The sequence below is a fragment of the Charadrius vociferus genome, unplaced genomic scaffold (assembly GCF_000708025.1).
Source record: "Charadrius vociferus isolate BGI_N301 unplaced genomic scaffold, ASM70802v2 scaffold59, whole genome shotgun sequence".
Lineage (NCBI taxonomy): Eukaryota > Metazoa > Chordata > Aves > Charadriiformes > Charadriidae > Charadrius > Charadrius vociferus.
This window is the reverse complement of record NW_009661371.1, coordinates 6,497,982-6,525,731: the sequence shown is the minus strand read 5'-3', so window position 1 is coordinate 6,525,731 and position 27,750 is coordinate 6,497,982. Positions and strand designations below refer to the sequence as shown.

General features: G+C 38.9%; 1 protein-coding gene across 1 annotated transcript in view; it reads right to left on the bottom strand.

Annotated features, from left to right (window-relative positions):
* Positions 1–25,293, bottom strand: part of KLHL2 (kelch-like family member 2) — a 57,899-nt gene extending 32,606 nt beyond the window's left edge. The window contains exons 1-3 of the mRNA XM_009893728.1: positions 25,174–25,293; positions 20,607–20,713; positions 15,924–16,045 (exon numbers count right to left, since the gene is read on the bottom strand). Of these exons, the coding sequence (XP_009892030.1) occupies positions 15,924–16,045; positions 20,607–20,713; positions 25,174–25,211 (267 nt within the window). The 5' untranslated portion in view covers positions 25,212–25,293. The remainder of the gene's footprint in view (positions 1–15,923; positions 16,046–20,606; positions 20,714–25,173) is intronic.
* Between the last annotated feature and the right edge of the window lie 2,457 nt (positions 25,294–27,750).

Here is a 27,750-nt window from a genome sequence, read left to right as displayed (position 1 = left end):
TCAAAGATCACAGGCTTAGAAAACTTGCACAAGTTGTTCAGTCTGAGAAGACAGCTTACATACAAAAGTTCTTATTCATTAATGTCTAGTTAAAGGGCAACCACATTCCAGTGAGGTAGGATGAAGAGACCAGGTTTTTAGAATCAGAAAACTTGTGATCTCCATCCTGATTACTTCTGACCTACCCATGGGTCATCATTTCTCTGTTTCCTTTAAGTAGTCTATTCAATTCTGTAGACTTGTACGGCCACACCATACTTATGGCTTACTGCTATAATACTTCTCACATGAGGATCCCAATCCTAGCTGGGCCATAAAACAGTTAAAAATATTTTTCAGGCTAGCCTAGAACTTTACAGTTTTTTTAGCTAAACGTATGCTTAAATAATGGGTAAAATCCCTGTCTTCTAAAAAGAAAATGCACTGCATCCCTCCCTAGTTAACTGCATGAAAAAATAATCTCCAAGTTTCCTTCTGCATGCTCTTCCATTTGCATGTTCTTCCCATCCTGTTATTAGAAGGCCAACACCCTTTGGGTATAGAAGCTGAGCACTTATGATCAGTTCTGAGATCAACCTTAAATCATGTTAATAATACAAATATAGAGATCATAGAATCACAGAATAGTTTGAATTGGAAAGGACCTTTAAAGGTCACCTAGTCATACCCCCCTGCAATGAGCAGGGATATCTTCAACTAGATCAGGTTGCTCAGAGCCCAGTCCAGCCCGACCTTGAATGTTTCCAGGGATGGGGCATCTACCACCTCTCTGGGCAACCTGTGCCAGTGTTTCACTGCTCTCACTGTAAAAAATTTCTTCCTTATATCTAGTCTGACTCTACTCTCTTTTAGTTTAAAACCATTCCCCCTTGTCCCATCGCAACAGACCCTGTTAAAAAGTTTGTTTCCATCTTTCTTATAAGCCCCCTTTAGGTACTGAAAGGCCACAATAAGGCCTCCCTGGAGCCTTCTCTTCTCCAGGCTGAACAACCCCAATTTGCTCAGCCTGTCCTCATAGGAGAGATGTTCCAGCCCTCTGATCCTTTAGTGGCCCTCCTCTGGACCTGCTCCAACAGGTCCACGTCTCTCCTGTGCTGAGGCCGCCAGAGCTGGGGGGGTGTCTCACCACAGTGAAGTAGAGGGGCAGAATCCCCTCCCTCAACCTGCTGGCCACACTTCTTTTGATGCGGCCCTGGATACGGTTGGCCTTCTGGGCTGTGAGCGCACATTGCCAGCTTATGACCAGCTTTTCATCCACCAGTACCCCCACATCCTTCTCAGCAGGGATGCTTGCAATCTCCTCCCTGTACTGATACCGGGGGTTGCCCCTATCCAGGTGCAGGACCCAGCACTTGGCCTTGTTGAACCTCATGAGGTAACTATGTATTAGACCAAAGCAATAGCCTATTCGTTCTGGGTAGTCTAGGAATACCCACCTTCACTCGCTGTCAGAGAAAGGTGTGTGAAACCTCATACTCTGGAGTAAATCAGCCACAACAGAGAACATTTCCTTGAAATGTAAGGAATAGTTTGGTCTTGAAGCACAAAGATACGTCTTACCTTTTAGAACAGCATTTCTAGTTAGTTAAAACCAAACTTCACTTGAGAAAAATTGGCAGTGTCCAGTGCTTTGTAGGTACCTAAACATAAGAACTGCAATGACACAAGAGCCTGGTCTTCCAGGTTTGAAAGGGGACAGTAAACGATTGTGGTGGTGACTATGGTTCTGGTTGGTGAGTCAGGGATGCAGCCTTCTTTTAAGAGTGAGAGAGGAGTAAAAGATAAAGAGGAAGAAATGGCAAAAATTTGCCATTCTTAGAACTGTTTCTGTCTAGCTCTGCTGCAACTAGCCAGGGATCTCCTCCACGCTCTCAGCCACACTGGAAGCAAGTTTTGTGGCTGGCTTGAGACAGAATCTGTTACGTCCTCCCTTCCCCAATATGTGATTAAACCCAGTATTTACTGAAATGAAGCTTCACAGCACTGCTCTGCTTCCATCAGAACCATCCCTTCCTCTCTCTTCCCCCCTTCCAAGGAAGAGGGGAAGAAGAAACCTAGGATGGAGGAAAGTGGAACAGGTGAACCTAACCCAGACCTGGACCTCATATGCTCTCACCTAATTAGGGAGGTAAACCTTAGGAGGTGAAAATAGCTGCTTTGAAACACGGTCTGTATAATTGTAACCCACGGTTCACAGGTAATAATTTCCAAACCAACCAGCACAGCTCAAAAAGCACACTGCTCACCTTCTGCATCCTAGGCGGCTCCTCTCATGCATTTTGCAGCAAGAGGGTCTATTCATTAAGTATCCCCCATTTAAATGTAATAACAACAGTGGTATGTATGCACGTGTACATTTTTGTGTGCTCCTCTCTTAGGTATCCTAAAGAAAAGCTTATTATCTTTAGCATAAGTAAATAACTCACTCTTTGACCCTTAAAAAGGGTATAAGGAGCCTTTAAAACAAATAGATAGTGGAGGAAAAATAGAGTCCTTGTTTAGTCATCTCACAGTCAACCTAAAAAAGGCCCAACTTCTCTCCCTCTCAAATAATCTCCTTTCCATGCCTTTAACAGCTTTAAGCCTGTCCCAAAAGCATGCTATTCCTGTCATATTTTAGACCATCCAGCAGAGCATTACAGGTGAGAACAGATTTATACAGTGACATACAGATGCTGCTGTGCCTTTTTTTACACTTCTTTTTAAAGCCACTATTTCACAATGAACAGAAGTTTTTCTAAGGTGACTACAGTATGTTATTCTATTCTAGGAAAAGTTGTTAATGTAAAACATAGCATTGCGTAGGACTAATTCAATTTTTACTTTTCATGCATTACTTTACACTTACCAGCACTAAATTTGGTCTGCAATCATGCTAGCCCGACAACTAGCTTAGCTAGAAAGCAGCGAAATTTTCTATTTTAGTCTGGTCTTGGAAAAAAAAAAAAAAACAAACCCCTTAAAGCAGTTTATCATCTACATCTTTTGCTCCCTACTTTTCAAAACTAAAGAAAATCTGTCATTCTTTGGAAGCTTGTGACACATTACAACCATTTTGATACAGTGAAAACCAACTATTTATTCCTATTTGTTCCTGTGCTCCCTAGGGATTTTTGATCTATTTATTGCTCATCATGTGACAATCTAAAAGGGACTATAACTAACTTGACTTTCAAAAGCCTTTGATATGGTTATTTCTGGAGCACTCAAAGAATTACAGAAGGTTTGTAGGAGCTATGCACAACTCAAGTAGAATTCTAAAATATATGGAAAGTTTGAACTTCCCTTATGTTACCTGAGGCTAACAACAAAACAAAAAAAATCCTTCACAGACTTTCTAATGCTCAGGATCACTAGTGACATTGTACTGATTTGCTAAAATGTGAGCTGAAACTGCAAGGAATAGCCAGCTAGAGAATATAACATTTTTATCATCTCAGCCACCTCACTTTGAAAGTTTCTTCTCTGTGTGTATGCAAGGATTATTTTTTACATATATGTCTACAAAATCCTTTTTGCCCTAGTGATCTGATACTCATTTGTTTCAGTCCCTTATCTTTTGACTCTTTCTCTAACCCTGTCCTTGGTCTGTAAGAGGATGCACCTTGCACAGTCCGTTGGCGTAACTGGGACTTTCTACCTTAATTAGTTTTTGGCACCTTGCTCATGCGTGGCTCTGGCAGCCTACACGCTCTCCTAAATCACTCATTAAAGAAACAACATGCAGGAAATGAACAGCTGTTATATTTAGAGCTGCAGTGCTGAGCAAAAGTGTTTTATTCTTTTTATCATTTAAATTAAACATGCCTGTTTAAATCCCTCAGTGACTTCCCATTCACCTCCCACAGTAATGAGAATCACATGCTTCTGAAGGGCAGGATTACAGATCAGTATCTCTTCTATAATGTACTCCTGCCTCAACCCCACTTCTGTCTCACCCCATCACCTCCTCCATGAGTTTCTGATTCATTCCTTGGCTCTTGCTTAGACCATGCTGACACAGCCAAGCTACAAGCCTCTTCACCGCCTTTGCCCAGACGCTTCTCTTCCAAATAAGCAGAAACAAGTGGTTTTTAAACCCCTAAAAACATTTTCTGAAGGAACAAAGATGTTGAGATAAGGAAAATCTGTGATTCAGTCCGTAAGACCGCAGTCTCTCTCCAGAAAAGTTCAAGACTCTCTGCCTCCCACACATTTGGGCATTTGATAGTCCAAGACAGTCTTTTACAGCCTCGGGACAATTTTAATTCACTCTTCATACCTTTTGATCCACATTTTAGACTCATCTTTATCTCTTGTGCTCATTCTTGGTTCTGTTTCTCCCTTACATATTTCTCTTTAGCAACTACAAACTGCCATTTAGGTATCTTTTCATTCTTACAAGGCTCATACCCTTCTGCCTACCCAATTTTCTGTATGAACAAAATACGGGAATCTCCCATTTAGCAGGACCATAGCAAAAAAAGATGTTATAAAAAGATTCATTGGCTGGGAAATGCTAGCAAAGTGTGACTAAAGCATCACTTGGAGGACAGAGAGACATAGCAGCAAGGTATCTTCAGAAAAGGGAAAAAAAAAAAAAAAGGAATGTAAAAATGTGAATACCTCAGGAAAGAGTAGTTGCCATATCTGTGCAACACCTGCTTCTCCTGGTTCTGATGGTCCTGCCACCATTTTTATCTCTGCCACCAAAGCTACAGCTGTACCGAAACAGCAGTTGCCTTCTCTACAAACTCCTTTTGCTACCTACCTCCCAAAACTTCACCTTACCATCTATAACCAAGGTGAGAGATTAGCAAAGAATTTTATCCCTAAATGAAGAAGTATGAATTGTATTTACTCAGCCTGGCTTAAAACATAATTTGAGAAGGTCTGCTCTAGGTCTAGTACCACGATGCAAAAGAAGGCGTTGCACAGGCATGTCAAAGAGATTTTTTTTAGGAAGATAGCTGAGCTCAAGACAGAATCGAGACAACAGCTGAGTGCTTCTGTCTGCTCCGATGCGTGCGGCTGGCTGCATGTACCTGTGCCATGTACATGTGATTGTGTATGTGCCTACTGGAAATACAGGCTCAGCTTCACTACCAGCTGGAGCTTGAGGACACGGAGTTGCAGCTGCCCTGCTGTTATCAGGCTACCAGATTCAGCAACTCCTAACACTTTCCTTATGGTTGGCACACAGTGTGATTTTCTTCTGTCACATATCACCAAGTAAGCCAAATCAGAAAAGGGATTTTTTTATTTTTTTAGTAGGACATCAACTGTCTATCAGCCAGGTGTGAGGCTCTGGAATACACCTGCAACCAAACCAAAAACCCCAGTTTCTGAGCCTTAAGAAAAACAAACATAGAAAGGGGAGTGACAATATAGTAACCGTATCTATTCTGCAGTGAGCATAGTAATATTGTGCCCCAAAACCCAAGCAATTTCTACTTTGCACATACATAATGACTAAAGTCATAAAATATACGCTATGAAAAAAAATATATAGAGAAAAATACATACTACTCAATATGCATTTAAAAACTGACAGAGAGCAAAATAATAAGTTTCCCCACAAAGTAGTTTGCTTAGTGTTTTGGTCAGCAGCTCTCTTATGCTAAGCTTACTCATTTAAAGCACAAATTAATGAAACCTGTATTGGTAATAAAATATGCCTGTAGAAAGATCACACTCCTCTTTTCCCTTCCCTCCTACACTTGCTCTCCTGACAGGCAGGCATGTATAAGTAAATGAAGAACACATAGTAGGATTATTTCACTGGAAAAATTAGAGCATTTACTGTTGCCTGACATGTCTTATAATGCATATAAATTCAAGAAGTGTGCCACTGTCTCTCCTCCAGCTAAGCCACATATTAGTTGTGCCCTCATATTATTAAAATCCTCAAAGCTGTTGTCAAAAATACAAAAAAAAAAAAAAGGGGGTCAAAAGAGGTAACCAGATGGTTGCTTGAGGCCTAATGTATAAAATATCCACAACAGCAAAACACAGTGGTCCTTCAGCACACAAACAGTATACTATAAGGCTTTAGTCCAGCACTAAATTCTTGCCCAGTAAGACTTAAACGTGTTTCTGCGAGTAGGATTTCTAATGAAACTCATGTCAGCTTGGATTTAAGTACCTCTCTGCAGTGTCAGCGAGCCCCTAATATTATTAAAACTGTACTGGCATAAAAGAATAGAAGTGAAAGTTTGGATTACCATATAAAGAGTGGTTTCAACACACATCAGGATTAACCGATGTTTTTAATTCTGTTTTAATCATGAAGTCATTACAATGAGCCAGTTTTAGAATCCATTTTAAATTGACTGACTCTGGATATGACTTCAGGATATGCAAGAACTTCCAGAATTTAGTAGCCATGATGAAGATGAGCAGAAAGACCAAAAGTTCATTTATTTTTACAGCTCTGTGATATGATCCATTAAAGAACTCAATCTCCTCCTAAACCCTTAATAATATCCATGTCAGGGAAACAAGACCACCAACCACTGATAGCTTTTGACACTCAATAGCTCTATTACATAAAACATGTTTTGTAAAGAAAAACACTTTCACGAATTAGTGCAGTTGCTTGAAACCTACTAGCAAAGGGAAGAAAAAAAAAAGTTTATGGACAGAAGGTTCTATGTCTCCAGGCAGGCAGCATAAAAAGTGATGCTAAGCTGAAGTATGATGATGGACAGCATAAAAAAGGTTCCTAGGTTTCAAGATCAAGCAAAGTCCAGCAAACACCCACTGGTGGAAGATGTGGGAGCCAAATATCATGACAAGGATTTTAATTCCCAGCAGGAAATTAAAAACCAAGCAGGATTGTAAGCTGTCACCTCAGGGTTCAATAATTAGCACCTTACTTGTCATATATTGAAGGGGGGAAGGGCTGTCTGCAAATATTTTACAAGACCTATCACATAAAATATCATTAAAGGAACACTAAAGCTGTCACATCAATTAGAAAGTTGAAAGCATCAGTCGAGACACCCTCTGTCCTAAAGACCTCTACGTATACAGCTGTTCTTCAGCCTTTCTCCACCCTCTCTTCCTAAAGCATTACAGAATCACAGAATGGTTAGGGTTGGAAGGGACCTCTGGAGATCATCTAGTCCAACCCCCCTGCCAGAGCAGGGTCACCTACAACAAGTTACACAGGACAGCGTCCAGGCGGGTTTTGAATGTCTCCGGAGTGGGAGACTCCACCACCTCTCTGGGCAGCCTGTTCCAGTGCTCCACTACCCTCAAAGTAAAGAAGTTCCTCCTCATGTTAAGATGGAAATTCCTATGTTCAAGTTTATGCCCATTACCCCTCGTCCTATCACTGGGCGCCACTGAAAAAAGACTGCTCCCATCCCCCTGGCATCCTCCCGTTAAGTATTTGTAAGTATTAATAAGATCCCCCCTCAATCTTCTTTTCTCTAGACTAAAGAGACCCAAGTCCCTAAGCCTTTCTCCATAGGAGAGATGTTCCAATCCCCTAATCATCTTCGTTGCCCTTTGCTGGACCCTCTCCAGCAGTTCCCTGTCTTTCTTGAACTGGGGAGCCCAGAACTGGACACAGTACTCCAGATGCGGCCTCACCAGGGCAGAGTAGAGGGGGAGGATGACCTCCCTCGACCTGCTGGCCACACTCTTCTTGATGCACCCCAGGATGCCATTCGCCTTCTTGGCCGCCAGGGCACATTGCTGGCTCATGGTCATCCTGTTGACTACCATTCTCAGAAGGGCATAAGCTGTGAACCGCAGTAAAAAGAATCATCAGTAAAGCTGCGTGGCTCTGCATGCTGGGATGCACCATGAAGTCTTCAAATGCCTCAGCACTCTTAAGACAGAGGAGAAACATTTTTGTATTGGCATTCCTAAACTTTAGCCCTGATTCTAAGTACATGGTCCAACAGTTAAAGCAGCAGTTACAGACAACAGTGTTAATTACTCATTTTTGACAACTGTATTTCATCTAAAGATTAATGCGGCTGACAATTTAGTCTGTCACTGCATAACCTGCTTTCACTTGATGAGAAATTATGTACCTGTACCTCATTTTTAAAAGTCATGTCTTGACAAATTATACTCTACCTATGGAAACTCACAGTAGTAATAAAAAAGCCCAGGTATATGGTTTAACACTTGGCCCTTCGGCTAAAAAAAAAAAAAATTTTGAAACACATGCACTTGCTGCAGGGCAGGTATGACAAGCTGGTATGGCATGCAAAATGATTATCAAGTCTGAGTAGGTTAACACATCACAACAAGTTTTCATTTGTGCCCATCTGAGGCATCAGAACACAGTGCAAAGACCATTTTTGTTTGAATGGTGCTGAAAAATTCTGCAGTATTGCAATTGAACATTTTATGTTATTTAACATAATATGAAGAGAAAATCCATTTTTCGGCAACTGTATTGATTGCCATCAGCCAAATCTGTCCAAAATGTTAAGCTTACAGGAGATTATTTGGGTATCAGAATTCAGTATCAGGTCACAAAAATAAAACTGTATGAACAGCTTGAAAGATAGATGTACAGTTTTAATGAAGATTTGGCTGCACCAAGATATTTTGCTGAGTTTTTGGCAAGTTAAATTTAAGTCACAGGAAATACAGATGAAAAGATGCTGTCAATATTTATAAACTTTAATGTAAAGTCAGAACTATTGTCATTAAAAAAAAAAAAATCTACGGCAGCTATTGACAGAGAAATCTATGCAACATTGCTCCACTTTTTTTAGGGGCAGTAAGAGAAACAAACTCACTCACTCAAAAAAATGTTCTCTAGAAGGTAAGGAAAAAAAGTATTGCTGTTATATTCAACAGCAGTGGTATTATCTGACCTGACTTCATTCTTTAGGAGCACGCAGAGTTTAGCGAGAAACCAGATCAGAAGGATACTCACATGGCCCAAAATTCTGTCTCCAGCACCAAACATGCAAGCAGCCGTGTATTGCTGGAAATACTTTGGAAGCCAAACCAAGATGAAAAAGTAGTCAGAAATGGCTGTCCAGGTGCCGTGGGGATGCACTGCCTTAAAACATAGATCTACGAACTCAAAACTTGTATTCAACTAATAAATAATATACTGAAGACTTCAGTGGGAAGTACTGGTATTCTCAAAATAAAAAAAAATTAAATGCTGTCACCAGGCAATTTTGGTCAGTAAACACAGGTAAATAAAAGTAATCAAAAGGCCTTTATCAACAACCAGCCTGCAAACTTGAGGGATCCTGAATTTAACTGGTGGTAGAGCAGTAATAGTTTTATTAAGTTACCTGTATCTCCTAGGAAATTGTGACTACTCCTAGCCAGGAAAATTGCTATCATTACCCATACTGTCATCACCAAACCACACTGTCGAGCATATGAGAGAGTCTATTTGAAAACCATTCAGTGATAGCTGTTAATTCAGGATAAACTCTTCTTAAGGAGCCCTGCATTTCAATAGAGTGCACGACTGGGGAAGTACAGGACCTATATTAATTATCTGTTGGTCTCCTGGTGACACACAAGGTGTTTGTCATGACCAACAGGGCTGTAATTGCCTAGATCCAGCCTACCTAGCACTGCCTCTTTTCAAGATGTATCTTCACTTAAGCTGTTTCACTTCCCCTCATTATCAAAAAGTCCTTAAAGAAGAGGTGGCTAGAGAGGCACATCTGCAAATGCATCAAGATCAAACTTATTCCCTTCCTACTCTTTCTAGATTCCTAAATCAAGTACAGCATTTTTTTCCAGGCATCGCTTTCATATGTTCTCTGAAGGAAAACAGCCAAGCTCCCATGGAAGCAATTTCAGCATTACATTGTCTCAAAGCAGTTATATATATATAAAATATATATCTAAAAAACCATTATATTTAAAACAGAACCTACTGTATGCTAAGAATCAGCGAAAGCTTCACAGCATTCAGTTCAGTTGAATAAATATTTCTTTTATCTCTCCCACCCACTTACACAGCAGCAGGCATACTTCCAGGACACAGAATGCATGTCTCTGTTCAAGTATTGAAATGAACTCTCTCCTCTTACCATGCCCAGTCACACATTTGTAAACTACAGTCAGCCTTAGGTTCTAAAATGGAAAAAGTCTACCCTGTTTAAACCAGAAAATTTCCTGTGTTCATAAAGAAAACTGAATATACCCCTCTGAAAGGTAAGGGACATCTTTTGATGCAAGAAGGGAAAAGAGATGTTCTTTAGTGTTCAAAGGTATTATTTATTGGTGGGCTTTAGAAACTATTGAAAAACATTCCAAGTTAGGTATCTAAAATGAAACTGTTTCAAAAAACATACTTTATGCTTTTTACACTTCTCAGTGCTGCTAACTCAGATAAAGACTGTTAGTTTAGTCACCAGTTCTTATACACAAAATATTTCTTTTGAGGATAAAGCTCAACAAGCATCAAAATATTCCTAGGAGTATTTTGACTCTCAGCTCAGGAGTACTTTGACTCTCAGTATGGCTCTGAAGATTACTGGAATTGCAGCTATTGCAATTTGATCATGTAAGTGCTTGAAGACTGTGGCAAATACTAAGGAAAGCGATGAGTCTCAGAAACCGGCTTATACTAAGTTGTTTTATATCTTCTTCAAGCTAAAAGCACACACAAACAGCTGCTGCTGTTCAGCTGATGAGTAGACATAAGTTGTTAAACTGGTAATTCCATCATGATCCTGAACCTCCTTTTTAATTAAACTCCTGCAAACCAGTGTACCCATCCTTTAGCGGAAAGGCTTCTGAAGGAGGAAATCTGAAACCGTCATAAGACCCAGGCATGAGGACAAAAACAACTTTGTTACCAAATCTGATATTCTGGTAGTACAACAGTTTCAGAAAAAAAATTGTTAGCCCCTAAACAGAGGTCATTTCACATGGACCACCCACATAAAACTGCACGTGATGCATCGTAAGTAGAAAGCACTGTCTCCAAAGAAAAGTCTATGATGTTCAACTCTAAAGAAAAAAGATTAAATTATATGAATGAGAACAGTCTTTCAATACATAAGACTGTTACAGCAAAACTAGCAACAAGTTGCTTTACAAGACAGCAGAAGGAAGTCCCAAAATTAGTCTAGTAGGGACCAAAGAAGACTTAAGTCGGATATTACCTTTTTAACCACAAAAGCTATTAAAGCAACTGGAACAAACTACATAAGGATTGTTATAAAGTTTCCACTGTTAGATTAAATATGCTCTGCTGAGACTAGATACATTCAGTCGCTGTTTCACTTTACAGAGTTCAGCAGCAATTATCTTTTGTGGTATTCCCTGTGACCTCCCATTCTTTCTTCCTTCGGGCTCCCTTAACGTACCCTCAGTCCTGTCTATCCAAGTGTTTGTGGGTCGTGCCACAAGCACAATTCAGAAGCTGACTGTTTTGAAAAGCACAAGTCCGTCATAAGCCATGGGACTTCTCTGGGTTTTGGTGCGGGGTATCTGTTCATTTTTGAGCTAGAAGACTTCAGGATTCAACAACCCTGCAAAGTTGTTCAACCAGTAGATCCTACAGGTGATGAGGTACAGCACAAATAGCCAAAGCCCATGTTACCAAATATTGTACTGCAGAATGACTGTCTTAGTAAAAAGCTTGGACAACATGAGGATCTTGGGTTTTGAGGATTTCTTAGGGAAATCAGCTGCGGTTTTGGACCTTGTTTTCACAAAATCTCAAATCAAATGTGCTGTCAACTCTTATGCCCATGACACCATACAAATAGAAGCATGTCTGTTATACTTTAGATGGCAATCCGTGTGAAAAGCAAGAGTTACAAAAGAAAGATGCACACATATTGTGCATTTGTGAGTTTATAATATGCTTATCATTATGCAAAAGTTGTTATTAAATAATTTAAGAAAATGAACACAAAAATGATACATATTAAAAAGGACCCTGTTCAGGACTTCATGTTGGTTGTACCTAACAAAATTCTTTAAAGGGAAAAATACTCCATGATAGGACTTTGTAAAAATACTATTAATTGTGATTTTCTCTTCTGCTATCTCTCATGCACACTTCTTGTTCAAAAGCAAGACAGCATGTCTATCAGTAGGTCCAAAGTGAAGCTACCCGTAATATTCTCCCCAGGCAGCAGGCAAATGTCTACTCCCAACACAGGTATATGTTCCCACACTTCAATACACTAACTCACAACATTGTGTGAACACAACAGCTGGCAGGGCCACCTCATAAACCAGATCCTTGAAGTGATCCAATTTAAGAGTAACTCCAAAAAAAAAAAAAAATGCCAGGGGGAAAAAAAGGGGGAGGGAGGGGAAAAGGAGTGTTGTGGGTTTGTTTTTTGTTTTTTTGGGGGTTTTGGGGTGGTTTTTTTGTTTTTTGTTTTTTTTTTTTTTTAATGTAAGTCCAGGAGTCCAGTGCTCTGGTTTATAATGCAGACCAGGAAGTAGTTGTACCAGCACAACTACAGGAACAGAGAACTGTAGCATAGAATGAGAAAGAAACAACCGATTTTATCCCATGTTTACCCCAATCACACCCCACTCTCCGTGTATCAAGCCAACCTCTAAAGCCCATAACAAATCCACAGCCCGTGAATAACTGCAGGAACTTCTTCTGTGATATATTTGCTCTCCATAGAGGCCCTAGGTATAAGGCTGACTAAATACGTGCTGAAATGCATCGGCATAGTGTGGGAGAGTTACTCACGCATGAGCTTCTTATAGTAACTAACTCTCCCACATTGTGCACTGCATGTAGTTAATACCTATATGGAAATTGAAAAAAAAAAAAAAAAGATGTGCAAGAAAGTTGATTTGCCTTCTAAAAACATTAACTTTGATGTTCCCTTCCTAAAACATGAAAAATGTGATATTGTATTAAGCCTGACACTTAATTTCATTTCTAGGAAAAAAAAAAAAAAAGTAAAACCAAAGGAACAGCTGAGAGTTGCAAACGTAGGAAAACGTGACGTAATGTGTAAATATGAGAGGAACACTGGTATAGCTTTACGCTAAGTGAGTGCCATTAGAGATGAATTATAAAATAATTCCTTCTAAATGAAGGACAAATACTAGAAGAAAATAAAGAATGTACATTTATCATGTTCATATACCAGCTGTCTTACTGTTGGGGGCTGGGGAGAACCTATTGAACCAAGAACTGAAGAAAAGAACAAATGCCCTTTTGTATTTAAGTAATGTAGTGATAACAACCAGTGCTGAAGGCCTCCCCTGTTGATAGTTTACGCACTAAATGAATGTGTTTTTCTCCTCAATCGTTGATTACACCTGACTTTTCTACACCTCCCCCCTCCTTGCACAAAAAAATACAAGTGAGAACGTGACAGTGGGGAGCAGAAATGAACAGCTCTTACTCAGAAGTTGTGAAGGCACCATAAGGACACAATCTCCCATCCAGGTCTAGATGAAGAAAGATACGAATGAAAGAAGCTCATAGTTACCTGCCTCTTGAGAAAGACCAGTGAGCTTGGCTATACCATTAAGTATTCATTTATAACTAGTTTTCATAAATATACAATGTAGCTATTTTAATACAGAGTACTTAGTAATTCTGTATTACTTAAAGTGCTCGTGCTCTTTTCAAACCAATATTGTATCATGAATTAGAAATTAATTCAATAGCAATTCTTACTATGTATAACCTGAAGAGACATAATAATGGACTTGAAATCCCATGAAAGGTATCAAAATAAGAATCATAACCTACAAGATGAAGCTCCAGTTTAGCACATCAGCCCAAATGTAAAAACGTTAGGAGACACGGTATCACACGGCATCTTAGGTTTTCATGGTTCTGTATTCCTACAAGATAAATCCTTAACCATTACCTTCTAGTGATACTTATTCATGTTATATAGGCCAGAAGTTGAGAGCTAGAATTAACCTCAAGAGCATGCAACATGTTGATAGAGAAAATACAATTTTAACTGAGGCCTGACAGTCTCTGCTAGGTTTCTAATTTTCCAGAAATTCACAGTAACAATTTTCCCGCCTTGGCTTTCAAACTTAAGAAAAAGGACTTGTGCCAGTGTATTCATTTTTATCCATAGTGTTTGGTTCTGCCGTAATGCAAATAAATAGTACATATCTAGTACTGATAATGCAAAAAGGATGCAAGTGACAAAAGTAAGAATAGCTGTACGTTCATTACAAGTCATATTACAAGTGTATTCAGTATCCACATTAAAGTGCAACTGCATTGCAATAAAACCAAATCCACTTAAAAGCTTGACTATCTTCTCAGTAGTTAAGTAACCACAAACTTATAATATCACTCACCAGGCCACATTATTTATATTACCATCCCCAACATCATCAGATATATCTTCAGACAGATAATCTGGAGCTGTGAAAATGAAAGCCCTAATCAGACTCAGGAGCTTTAAGCCTGGAGATTTATGGCCTTTAATGAGTCCTGTATGAGTAAGAAACATAACACTGACTTCTCCCCATTAACACAGAAGAGTCAGTGTTGCCAACTATGGGCTAAAACGCATCCTACCAGGCAGCACCTACAGCCAAAACACAGTAGGCTGCCTGTTAAGTCCAGTCTGGTACTATGCATCAAAAGTACAAGATTAAGGTCATTAAGGTATGTCAGAAAGACAGAATATTCTGGTTTAAGGATGAAAAGCCAGCACGGTCAAGCAACAAGGGGTCTATTAGGGAATCTCTGACACCTCTGGATTTTGCCCGAGGTCTCCCACAGCGGTACAGAGATTTGTGCAACCACCAGCCTGGCAAGATACAATATCATTTCAGACAGTTTTTTTTTTCCACTATGTACACCTATCATCAGACCAGAAGTAAACAATTCATTAAGAAGTAGGTGACAAGAAATTAGTCTTGCAGAATTAAGACTTATGATATGAACTAAGATATGGAAGATTTAGTAATAGGGTGTTTTGTTTCAAGTTGGTAACATTTCTCATTTCTAGGCCTTCAATCAAGCATAGTTCACGCTAGCAGTGACCCCATTGGATCCAGCAGCCAATAAAAAGCTATTAATTTCAGCCTAATGCCCAATAAAAGCAACAAATTTCAGAATATTGCAACAGAAGTTTGCAGCAACAATGGCTTTGTCCCCTGTAAAAGCAGCAAAATAACCACTAGTAAATCTGGCATTGGGCAAAGGCAGAAACAAGGGCATAGGAGCAAAACGAAAAACAAGAGAATTAAATATATCACCTGTTATACAACTAGTTTTTAACTTATCAAAAATCTATGCTGAATCTCAAAACGTAGTGGAAGGAAAATCTACCTTGACCAGCTTCAAGATTTGTGGTCAGAAACCATTAAGGGCAGGAAGCTATGTTCTCTAAGCTTGTGTTTGTCTTATTCTAATTGAAGTTTCAGCTTAAGGTACAGCCGATTAGACAGCTCTGTTTGTGTGGGATGGGCAAAACCTTCATGTTAGATTTTGGCTGATTTTATAAAAATAAAAAAAAAAACGGCAGTACCTAAAAATTTCTGCACAAGTGGCCACTGGCAAGGTATAGACTAAGCAGGAGAAAGTAATTTATTCTGCAGTGTAGCAGGAAAAAAATATAAGAAAACAAACAGAACAGCTTAATTGGAGAACATGGTTTCACATTTAGGAGCAAATCAACTTTGTTTATTTAAGTTGCACTAAAGCATCAGAGAGGGGGTGGTACAGAGATGGCTGACAGCATTAATTTTAGGCAGAGTAGACCATCTATTTTATTATATTACATAAGGTTTGGTTGCAAAGCCCATTAAAGCCCATTAAAGCCAACCAACTCTTCATTTACTTCAATAGTCTTTGAATTTGACCCAGAATTTAAACAGCATGGCCCCTTGCTTTGTAAGCACATGGTCTGAAAAAAATCCAGTTCACAGATAAGATTTCCCATGTCAGAGTTGAACCACACTGGCAAAATAAATGACTCTGCACATTACATCTCTTTTCCTGCACAAAATATTCTCACTCTTACCTGCACGTTTTCTTCTGTAACTTGAATTTCAGCAGTATAAATATAATCAATAAGCATCCTTAGAGTCCAGCCATCAACTTCCTTTATTCGAACTCTCTTTGCTCGGCTTTCACTCATCTCACCTACAAATACAGTTTATTAGTTGAGTAAATTAGATAAAAATACAGCACATATGTAAAAGTTAAATAGTAATTGCTCCTGCCAGCAGCAGAACTTCTTGTGTATGATCAACCGTGACAGTAAAACAACTTCAATAACAATAATTCAATTTCTTTCCTTCCTCCCTCCAATGAGAAAGGAAGACTTTGCTGTAACCATCATGCAAATGCTACCCGGGTTAACACTTTCAGTGCAGGTGACATATTTTCTCTAGTGTACAAAATCAGGAAACTATTGTTATCAGACCTGAATAAGACTCCTCAAATGCATACAAAAACATTTTGCTGGCAAAACAAGCTATTAAAATACTCTAGCTTTATCAACTTCTCAATCGAAGGTGCATACCAAATGCAGTCTAAAGTCATTTCATTTAAAAAAGAAATATTAAATCCCCACAGAAGAATTAACATACATATTTCTTTGCTCGCCTACTTATTAGTCCCTTAACAATTTCACTTCTGTTACGGATCTGATTTAACAGTTAAAGCTCAAGCAAAGATAAAATGGTAAGCGAAGGGAAAACTTGTTGGATCTCATTTTGCGGAGGCTGACATATTGGCCATATGCCACAACTGATCTTCACAGAAAGGCCCACAAAATAGCTTCTGCCTTCTAACATATGATGTTTCTCAAAATGCAACATTTTCTTTATAGCTGAAATAACTGCCCAAAGACACATTTTGAAGTAATGATTATAACCTTCTCCATGATGACCAGCCACACACCTGTTCATCTCAGACCTTTAACCCTTTTGGCATTGACTTGGCATTCTCTTCTGGGAAGAGAAACATGAACTACACCAGTTACGTCGGTAGATATATCCACTTTAACTTTGAAAGAGTATATCCCAGTCTCTGACTACATCCATTTCTTATTCTTCTATATTGGATGTATTCTTATTTCTTTCCCCTAGGCATCTGGAGAGAAGGGTATTGATGAGGTAAGAAATTTAATGTATACAACAACAGAAACAGACAGGATGGAAAAGCAAATCAGAAGACACTTATCTTTCCTGATATTTCCTTATGAAGTACATACACATTTTCATTGTTTGTTACCCTGTGGTCTCCAGGATTAGTGCCAAACAATGCATTTTACCCAGTGCCTTTGGCAAAGGGATCATCACTGAAAAAATCTATCGTTATTCGTGCCTTTTTTTTCTTTTTTGAGCTGAAGGCTCAAAATGCTGAATGGCACTTCAAATCAACCCTTTAAGTGGTAGGAAATGTGGAGGACCATCTACAGCAACATACTACTACTTAATGGCAGCACAGATTGCTAGCATTCCAGAAAGCAATGACGATAAACTACTACAAACCCAGCAAAATCCAGCCCCCTCAGAACCTTCCTTTTTCACCTGCTCTTCTGAAACATATCCCTACACCTTTGAAGGACTTTTGCAGCGTGTTCTCCGCACACCCTGTACTCCAAGTTTCTGCTTCTAGTTTGACACAGATTAAACCTATTGATCTTCAGAGCATGCATGCTGCAAGTTATTTATTATGCAAGCTGCTGTGGAGGTGGTCCTTTGGGAAAACTGGGGACGGGGAGAGCAGAGTTTGATATTCTGCAAGCACATTAGGTATGTTTTCAGATTTTGTGTCAAGGCTTCTAAAGCCACGGATAGGCACCTCCTCTGTTTAACAACAGAGCTCAGAATATACCCAAAAAAAAAAAAAACCAAAAAACCAAAACAAAACAAAGATTTGCTTCTACCTTTCATACTAAATAGGCATGCAGTCTGAACACAATTCCAGTCCTCCTGTGCTCTAGACCTGTTTGACAGATCATACGCAGGAAACCATGGATTCACTCGCTAGGCAGCCTTAGTCTAGAATTTAACCTGCTGAAGAACCCTGTTCATGACTGGGAAGCTGCACCACCATATCTCCAGAGTTGTTAGTGACAGGAAAGCAGATTGTAAACAGAAAGGAAAGCACTGAGCTGATCCAACCTCCCAAGCAGGAGCAGCAGGGCACTAGTTGAGTTGGAGTAACTAAAAGGCTATCGAAAAAGCTTATATGGTTCCTCACAAAGTAATGCAAGGAAGGCTTTTTTTTTTTTTTTAACATAGAATTTTACAAATGGAGAATGGAAGCAAAGAAAGCAGATAATTCCCTAAGGATAACTGCCTTGGCAGAAGAGAAAATTAAACCTTGGCCCAGGTCAGGCCCTAGGGCCACTGAAGTGTCCCTTCACTGATGTTTTATTATCCTTTCCTCTAATAATTTACAGTTATTTAATTCAGCTCACAATACGTATTACTGAAGAATTTAATTGTATACAGAAGGAAGAATTACTCCTGGTAACATAGCTCCAGATGTTTAATGTTTCTTTTCCTCTCTACTTATAATTATTACTAATTTTAAAAGGCAGTAGCTTTTTCTTTCTTGGTATTTAATAGGACTACTACTACCATTGCAACAAATGGAAACAGAAAAAAAACCCAGGCAGAGGGTCTGATCTCAGTTAGTGCCATACCCCATCCTGCATAGTAGTCAGTACCTAATGGCTCATAGAAAGATGGAAGTAACCTGCAAACATGTGTCCGAATATAAGCTTCTAATTTCTAGTAAAGAACTAACCCTGAAGCATAAAAGTGCAAATTTTTTGCTGTCTTTTCAGTCACTGTTTTATTCTGGATAGAGGAAGATACTTTTCCTTTTGATTGTAGCTGGATAAAGGATCAAATGTGCTTATTTGAACTTGCAGATTACTCATGAGAATACAAATCCACCTGAGATGTGTGAATTGCAGGGTTCATGGAGACAGCAATTATGATTAACTCCAGGATTTTTTCTGTGTTGAATGATTGAAATGCACCAACATCACAGCTGGGCACTGCTGAAAGCAGCCTATGATAGTAGTATAAAATCTGTTGATAAATCTTGAAGCCACAGCTGAATTCTATTTAAACTCCTACCAATTTGGTTCACGAACTACACAAATATTGCCACAGATGTACAGGTTAAGCGCTTCCCACCTCCCACACCACAGGGGGTCAAAGATGACATTTAAAAACATATAACAAGTAAAAAAAAAATTAAAAGGGACTGAAGCAAGGAAAGGGCCAAGACGTCAGCGATTCCATCTGGTGAGAAGCCACAGACACTGCTGCACTGTCACTCCTAACAGGTAGTAAACATCAGGGCAAGGAGAAATGTCTTGCCTGCCACAGAAAGTATAACATAAAATTTATACTCCGAGTGAAGAATATTTTCAATGTGACAGTCAATGACAGTTAATCTTTAATACAGAACCGATGTAAGATGCTTGTGTTTCTCTGTTACTAAGGTAATGAAAAGGAACTGTAGAAGCAGCTGTTTCCATTCTAACTTTAAAGCAAGCAGTAAAAATTAAGAAAGAATGTATCAGTCACCTGGAATGTTTGTCTCAACCACAAATGCAAACTTGAAGAATTGCTAGAGCAATAGATATTTAATTTTACACACAACTTTAAAGCATTGGTGCTGCTGGTAGTGACTCCACTTCTAGCTTTGGTTGTGTCAAAATATTTACATGTAAAAATCAAGAATAATCAGCTGCTTCCCCAGGACACAACAGTATTTCAAATTTCATCAATCTTCCAGTAGCATACAATTAAAGTTATTAAGGCTCCAATTTGCTTGTATATTGGCAGGCCAAGAGTCACATTTCTGCCTCCACCTGAGCTGGTGATAAGAAGCAATACATTGCCGAGAATTCTTTTAATTTCAGACAGTCAACATTAACTACCAAACTGCCACAAGATTTGAGAAGAAATAGACAAAACTCCAGAAATTAATCTTAACATGCATTTAGTAGCAGTCTCACTTTGACACCAAATTTCACATGATTTCAATGATTTATAACCATTATGGAATGAAACCCACAGCACAGGAATTCAGCTGGAGGCTCCTATGAACCTGAACCTATCTTAGCCTCACAAGCCCTCAGGATTCCTGTTGGAGCAGCAAAGCTGTTACTTGGCCAGCACGGAGCAAGCGGAGGCAGAATCAAGCCTGCACAGGAAAGTTGTGGCAACCATGCAGAGTACATCTGTCACGGAGAATTACCCTAAAAATACTGAAACATGCACTCCAGCTATGGGCTGCCAAAGCCACGGAAAGCCTTTATATCTACTAACAGCCTGGAGTATTCGGGGTCTGAAGAACATAGCAGCAGTAGTTGTTAAAGGACACAATTTACTCCAAAACCCACATGAAGGTTATTTTAACCTTCTTTCGGACAAGTGAGATAACTACAGCCTTAAAGGGTATAACAATTCTACTATTCCTAGCTTACTTAACATATAAATGCGATTAAATGAAGGAGACTTTTTAAAGCGTTCATCATGCTAACAAAAATAAGTTGCCAGTATGCCCTTAGACTGCAAAAAAAAAAAAAAAATCATCAAGAAACCCAAATGTTCCTATTGGCTTATCTCAAAATTAAATGAGATCCTAAAAAGCAAAAGTCATTTAATTTTGTGCTTTATACAGTTGGATTAGATTAGAACATAGTAAGTATTGAAACATTTGGTACCTGTAAACATGGCATGGAAGTAGGGGCTGCACGCGGCTAGCACAACTCTATGCGCTGCAATTTCCATGTCTTCAGCTACTATCGTCACATCACACAGCAAGTTTTGACTATTTAGAAATACCAGAGAAGGCAATTTCACATAAGTGGAGTACAGCAGATAAGCATATAATATCACACACAATTTCTTTTCCCATGCCCTCAAAAGAGGCAGGCAGACAATGTTGATGAAGCATTGTTTTTAAATGCGTTACACAACCGCATGGCTATTACTCAGTCAGATTACAGATGGTGCTTGGGTACACAGAACTTTCTAAAAATCAAACAACTGAATTGTGATTCCTTGCACAGAAGTTTTCTGCATTGAATAACCAAAATTTGTATCAGCCCAATTTACAAGCCTTCTCACTCAAAGTCTGAGCCTCTTTGAATAACTATGATAGAAAGAAGAATTTGACATACACAAACACTAAAAAAATTGAAGTAAGAAATAAGACTTTACAGATAACAAAGAATCCAAACTTCAATTGTGATGCCTGTGTCATGTTACACTGGAAGTCTATGCCTACTTCATTGTTTCAAATCACTACTCAATCATCTCTACATTTACTGTTTTCCAAGCATTTTTCACACACAGCCCATGCACACAATAGCAATTATTTTTTCCACTCTGACCGGTTTAGAATTTATTACAGTTAACTTCATATCTTGCCTGACTTTTTCCTTTCATTACATCCATTTGCATTCTTGTCCTTTGCAACTGTAATACTTATTTCCTCCCTCTTCTGTTGCAATAAAATAACATCTCATTTATAATCATTCCTAACACAGATGTTTCCAATGCAGCTTACAGCTATTGGATATACCTCTTCTAGCAAAACCCACTACACTGTGTATTCTTTATAACCCAATTTTCTACATGGAAAGGGGGGGGGGGAGAAATCAAACCACAAACTAAAAAATCCACCACAACATCAAAAGGCTGCAATTTCCCAGCATCAAAACAGCCATAGTCACAATTGCCTTTTTATATCCTTCTCATGCTAGCACTGTCCCTGTAAAAGTAGCATACAATCCACAAAAGTCAGTGCCAGGGCAACAAAGGGCAGAGGGGGAAAGTACAATTTAACAGAACATATTCCTTAAGGACAGGGCTAGAGCTGTATGCCAATCCAGTAATCTCTATTCTCAGTATTTTTGAAAAGATAGATATTTGCCTTTCCTGAATTGTGGTTAGAGTGCAGACTTTGTGACAGTTTGCAACTACCACGCAAAGCTGTAGCAGAGACTGGGATGAGCAGTTGCATTTTGCCCCGACAGAGCTAGAGCTCTCGGCCAGACTGCTCAGATAGTCACTTCAGTCCAAAGAAAACTCCATGATCTCCCAGCGTCTGCAATGATCCAGTTTCTTTGAGCACAGCCTCAAGTAAGAGGGCCTTGGGGAGACCACAGACCAAAAATTTTGGTAGCCACAACTCACCTTTGGGGCCATATTGCAACCCTGGCCTTAGAACATTTCCCTCCCACTTTCAGCTCTTAATACTTACAGCAGCTATCTAAATCTCTTAAGTTTAGCCTGCAATATGCTTATTTAAAAAAAAAAAAAAAAACCAAAGACAATATAAGGTAATGACCATACCCAGATGAAACACACAATTCAGAGGAGCTTGAAAACAACCATCAAATTTATTATACAAAAATTGCAACAGAAAGCTGCACATAAGGTGTCATCAGATACCCAGCTTTTTCAGACACCCGCACTTATCCTGACAATAGGAACAAAAGGTTTTATACCTAGCTGCACAGAAATACCAAAGATAACAATAAAGCCAGAAGCAACAGAATTACATCAATGCAAAACTCCAGCTAATTAATTACATTGTGCATATATTGACATAGTAACTTAAGAGGCAGTCCAGACACATCTCTAGTCTGGAACTGCATTAGGTGAATGAATATGCTCTGTGTTACTACAAAGCTGACAAGCTAAATAAACCACTAAATAAAGAGACAAGCTTATAAACTTAATCGTGTACTCTGTTGCAAGCATCTTGTGGCTTTCACAGCAACTCATCACCTTCGTTGCAGGAGGGCACACCGATTTGTTTTAGAAAAACTTGGGTTCTGAAGCAACATTGTAGTAATTTGCTTGTACAGAGCAACTGAATCAACAGAACCATGGGGGGTACACCATCTTGGTAAAAGAAATGATAAAATGAGAAGGGGGGGGCAAAAAAGTATAGATTTAAGAACAATAAATGTTTACCAGCTTGCAGGTTATTCTTCATTGGTTTATATAGGTCATTACCCCCATCTTCAAAAGATTTTGGTCAAGTCTTGTTTGTAAGAAAGAGGATTTTAACAAATATAGGTAAGGTCAAACTCCATTGTGATAAAAACAGATTATAATGAAGAGGAAAGACAGGCATCAGAGGGTAATTTCTTCATATGTCAAGAACTAATTAGCTATCCTAATGATCTCTCTGACTCAGTGTTGAGATGATGGTGAGTAATGAAATGACAAAAACTACCAAGGACAAAATTACTCAAATTTGTCAAAATTTGAAGGCACAGAAAAACCCTCTTATGAGCTAATAGAACCAGGCAACTTGACAAAAATGTAATATAAACTCACAGAATTAAACATTCCAAAACCAACGTATTTTAGATGCTTAAGCAGATAATTTCTTCACTAGTTATCCACTTTCTGGAGAATATACCTCTGGCAAATACCTGCTTGTCCTACACTAATGAAAAGAACTGAGATAGAAACCACTTTAAAGATACAGTCAATAAAACCAAAAATATAATTTACTTGATTGATATTAGGTCTTCATTTAGACCGATGAAGTCTGAAACATTTCTAAAATATTTCCGTTTATTATTTCAAATTAATAAATACAAATATTAATGTTTATAGGCTTATCTAATTAGCACTTACTGTTTTAAAAGCTGTACTCAGCTTAAACACTAAACATTGCAGCATTAACTACCTTATTAAATAAGAACTATAGTTAAGGTTTGCACAGTACTGCTCTTGTTCCAACTTTAACTATTTATACATGTAAGACAAAATTGCTCAAATTGCTTCTACAGCAATTCAAATTTAAGTAACCATGGAAACTAAAGTATATCCTGAAAATAATCCACAGCCTTCAACAATGCACTCTGCTGGAAGACCATGTATCTTTTACTCGCAACACAACAAAAATGCAGGTAAGGTTTCTGACTTCTGAAATTGTTGTAAGATTCATTTTGGGAAACCGTTTCTTCATCTAAACTCTTGCTCATCCTTAGGAAGTCATGGCTACTGGCTCTGGCCAGGCTCTATTACACTCCTTGAGACACTGCATCTGGTTACTAGGATCCTTGAAAAAGCTAAGGGCATAAGTAAGATGAAGCAACAAGTATCAGTCTGTCCAGCACAAGGTAACTAGGCTGTTAACATACTAGAAAAATAGTCTCTGCTCTTATCCCATTATCCTCAGACGATGGGAATCTTTTGGCTGGATTTAAGTCATTTATAGTCAGCATATGATTTTCTGCAGTCTTCCAGTACAGTACAAACTGTCACAGCCAGAGAAATACATTGATCTGACCACAGTCTTAAAGTTTTACCCACGCAGAACAGCAAAGATCAAAGGCCAAGGCATACTTTAATAGGGTATCTGTTGCTGCCTTTTTTTCCCCACGTGAAGCCTCTCCAGTTTTAATCTTATATGGGAAATAACAAAGGACTATGGGATTTTCGCAAGCTCCGGTATTGTCTGTTCTAAAGAAGTGTTTTATTGATTTAATTTCTCCATTGTTGCTGTTAGTTATAAAGTAGAATTACTGTCAGTGATAGTTGTGAGTCCGAATTACCAGAGCTCAGTTGTGATTTCTAATTACCAGCTGTCACAGTTTTCAACACCATATCCCTACTCATATGTAGAAAATAAATCAATACAGGTGCTAAGAACAGCATCAGCACCAGTCTCCCAGTTTTGCTCAAACTGATGGTAGTATCACTCAAGGTCTTACAACACTTTACTAAGAAAAGCTACTTTCAACATTCAGTTTGGGAGTTTATCAATTTCTCCTGAGGGCAAGCAAAAGATAACCAAGAAAAGAATGTGTACTGGTTTACATTTGTTAGACTGTGACCCATGTCTCCAGACTAGAAAATTTTAACATTTTTCCAGTTCACAGCCTACCACAAAAAAAATCAACAACAGGCATACGAAGTGCCGTAGGCTCAGCTAAAAATTCACTTTTCATCTGTCCAGGATCAACTACATACAAGACAGGATCAGTAATTCCTTAAATACAACCTCCAAGTATTTTTCAAGTCTCATAAACCTAGTTTTGATTAACTTATGAGGGGCAAAAACATATTGCACACATTACAGCTATCATCACGTGACTATCATTCAGCCAGCACTTCATTGTATATTTAATCCTTCTCATCAGCTACATTTCTGGAATTGCATATTCTTAGTAACTAAACTATTATTATTAACTTAATAAATGCAAATGAAAGCAAAACTGTATTATGGACTCCAGGCAGATGTATTCAGTGAAGTAATACCTTCTTAATTCATTCATAACTTTAAAAGCTTTCTTCATGTGCCATGGATTTACTGTAACAGGACAGTGAATTTCAGTGTTATCATCTTTCAGATCCAAGGGCTTCTGATGGCAAAGTTTGGTACATCTGGAAAGAAAGAGGAAAAAAAGAAAAGCGTTAATACTTCTGTCCAGTGTCCAGTTCTGTCACTCTTATTTTTTCCATCTTCATCTTGGGGAGGAGGAGAAGATTTGTACCTCAACTTACTCTTTACTCCAAGCAATTTTGGTTTCCCTATTACCAACAGCATGGAGGAGCAGGCAGAATTCCCAAGGAAGCGATAAGTTGGTGACCAACACTAGTGAGGTTAACAGAGGCATTCAGGGCTAACCGTAATCTCCACTACAGAAGACAGGAAGATGATGCCCTAGAGTATTTCCAATAAGCCCTGAAGTAAGAGGAAAAGCAGAGGTTCAGGAATTTTTAGCCTGGTGCTCGTACAGATTGATGGTAGAATGCAACATCCATCACCCTGGTCTCTCAACGCCTTCACTGCCTGCAGGACAAGAGCCACTCTCTGCCCCTCCACCAGGACCTCCCTTTCTGGATCGTGCAGCTCCCAGTTCATCTCTGACATGAAGACCAGATGGTGACTACCGTAACTGTCCAGGCTTTCCCTAGCAGCAGCATGAAACAAAAATGACTATAAGAACTGGGTACTTTTGCAGATCCACTCAATGTTTTGAAAAGCAAAAGTGACCAAACTCTTAATTTTTCTTACTCTCAAAAACACACCCAAAATAGCAAGAGAAAAACTAAGTAGTGTGAAAAATCATAAGCTCTATCTACAATTATCTCCTTCTACAAGAAATGCCTAAATTCTACAGACACTAACTTCTGCAGAAAAATTATTATGTACACCCCTCAGTCACTAGGACTGTCCAAACAGCAAGTGGGTTTTTCATGCCAAGCCAAGCAGTTTCGTGTTTACAATCCCAATGTTATCCTTACAAGGCAAATTACATTGTTGCAGTACTTAGAAAATGCTTAGCATCAGTGATGTTTTCACCTACACTATTGTAATGGTATTCCTGAACCTCTGAGCTGGAAATAAACAAAATCACTGAAGTCACTTGGTGGGGTAACTGACCCTAGTATATCCGATTTCAAACGAAAACCCAATCTTACCCACTTTGGGTAAGAATAGTCAAACTGAATGCATGCATTGACTCCCAGAATTCCAGCCTCTCTTCTGCCATACCTAAAACTTTTTACTTGGGCATGTCTAAAAAAGCTTAAATGAAAAACTGAAAGCTAAATAAGATTTTAACTTAGAACTCTACATTCTGTGCACTGCAACAACATATAAAGCAAAGTATTTGGCTCTACTTTTCATGACTCCAAAACCAGCAACAAAATTTTGGAGCAAAACAACACAAAACAGCATCAAACGAATAAAAAAAGCCTCTGTAAAATACTGGTTAATAAAGTAAGGCGCATCTACAGAACTCAAACTACTACCAACTTACTGCACTGTACCATGAAACTGCTATGAATTAAAAGTTTCGTGCCCAATTTTGAAAATTATACAACTTATTGCTGAAACAAACAGCAATTTTGCATGTCAGAAAAAAAAAATAATCAATTTACATGTTACACAGCACAAACACGTGCTGTTGTATGGAAAAAAGAAAGCCATCCTACCTAGCAAACTCCTTTAGACTGAATGTCACTCTTCTAAATTATGTGACATAGATAGTGGTCAGCATTCAGAAAAATGATACACAGAAATCAGTGACTTCAGGGAACGTTCAAAACACCAAAGACTAACTGTGAAGAGACCCAGCTTTTAATTATACCACTGACTTACCAAGTCCAAGATAAGAACACTTCTTTTTACATCCCAAACCAATACATCAGATACCGATGTGTACATATCTGCGTACATATACAGGCTATATACACATCACATACAGATACGCAAGAAAAAAAAGTGGTCCGAGTTGCCTATAAAGAGCTGCCAAGCAACCTGGATAGATGGAAGAGTTCCTATGAAGCGTAAATTCATTTGCTGAAGTTTCATTAGCTTGTCACAAAGGACGATTTTGTTTTAAGGTAATGAAGCCTACCAAACCGTCAGTCATATGCCTTCTATTTCGAGAACTGCTTGTCTGCCTGAACTTACTTCAGCCTCTCTCACCATTTCACCAGTTGGGTCAAAGCTGTCTGTGACTGGTTCCCTTTGGTTTGTTCTCACGAGCTTCACCCACAGCATACCTGAAAACAACCTCCCGAAGGCGCGGGATAAAGCTACGCTGAACTGGAGCGTATAAGCCTGGATGAACCCATCCTGACGTGCAGCTGGAAATAGGTGGCTTGCCTAGCACGTCGCTACTAAAAAAGATGCTTAACAAAATAACCAGCAAACCGGGAGTGCGATGAGCATGACTGCTGAGTCAAACAGGGAGTAAATTGGGACCACATATGGAGGAAGCAGAAGGAGTGAGGGGGAGGAGGGAAAAATAAAAAAAAAATTAAAAAAAAAATAAAAAAGAGCCCGTCCTCGCAAGCTGGAAGGCGCAGGGGAAGGCGGCGGGG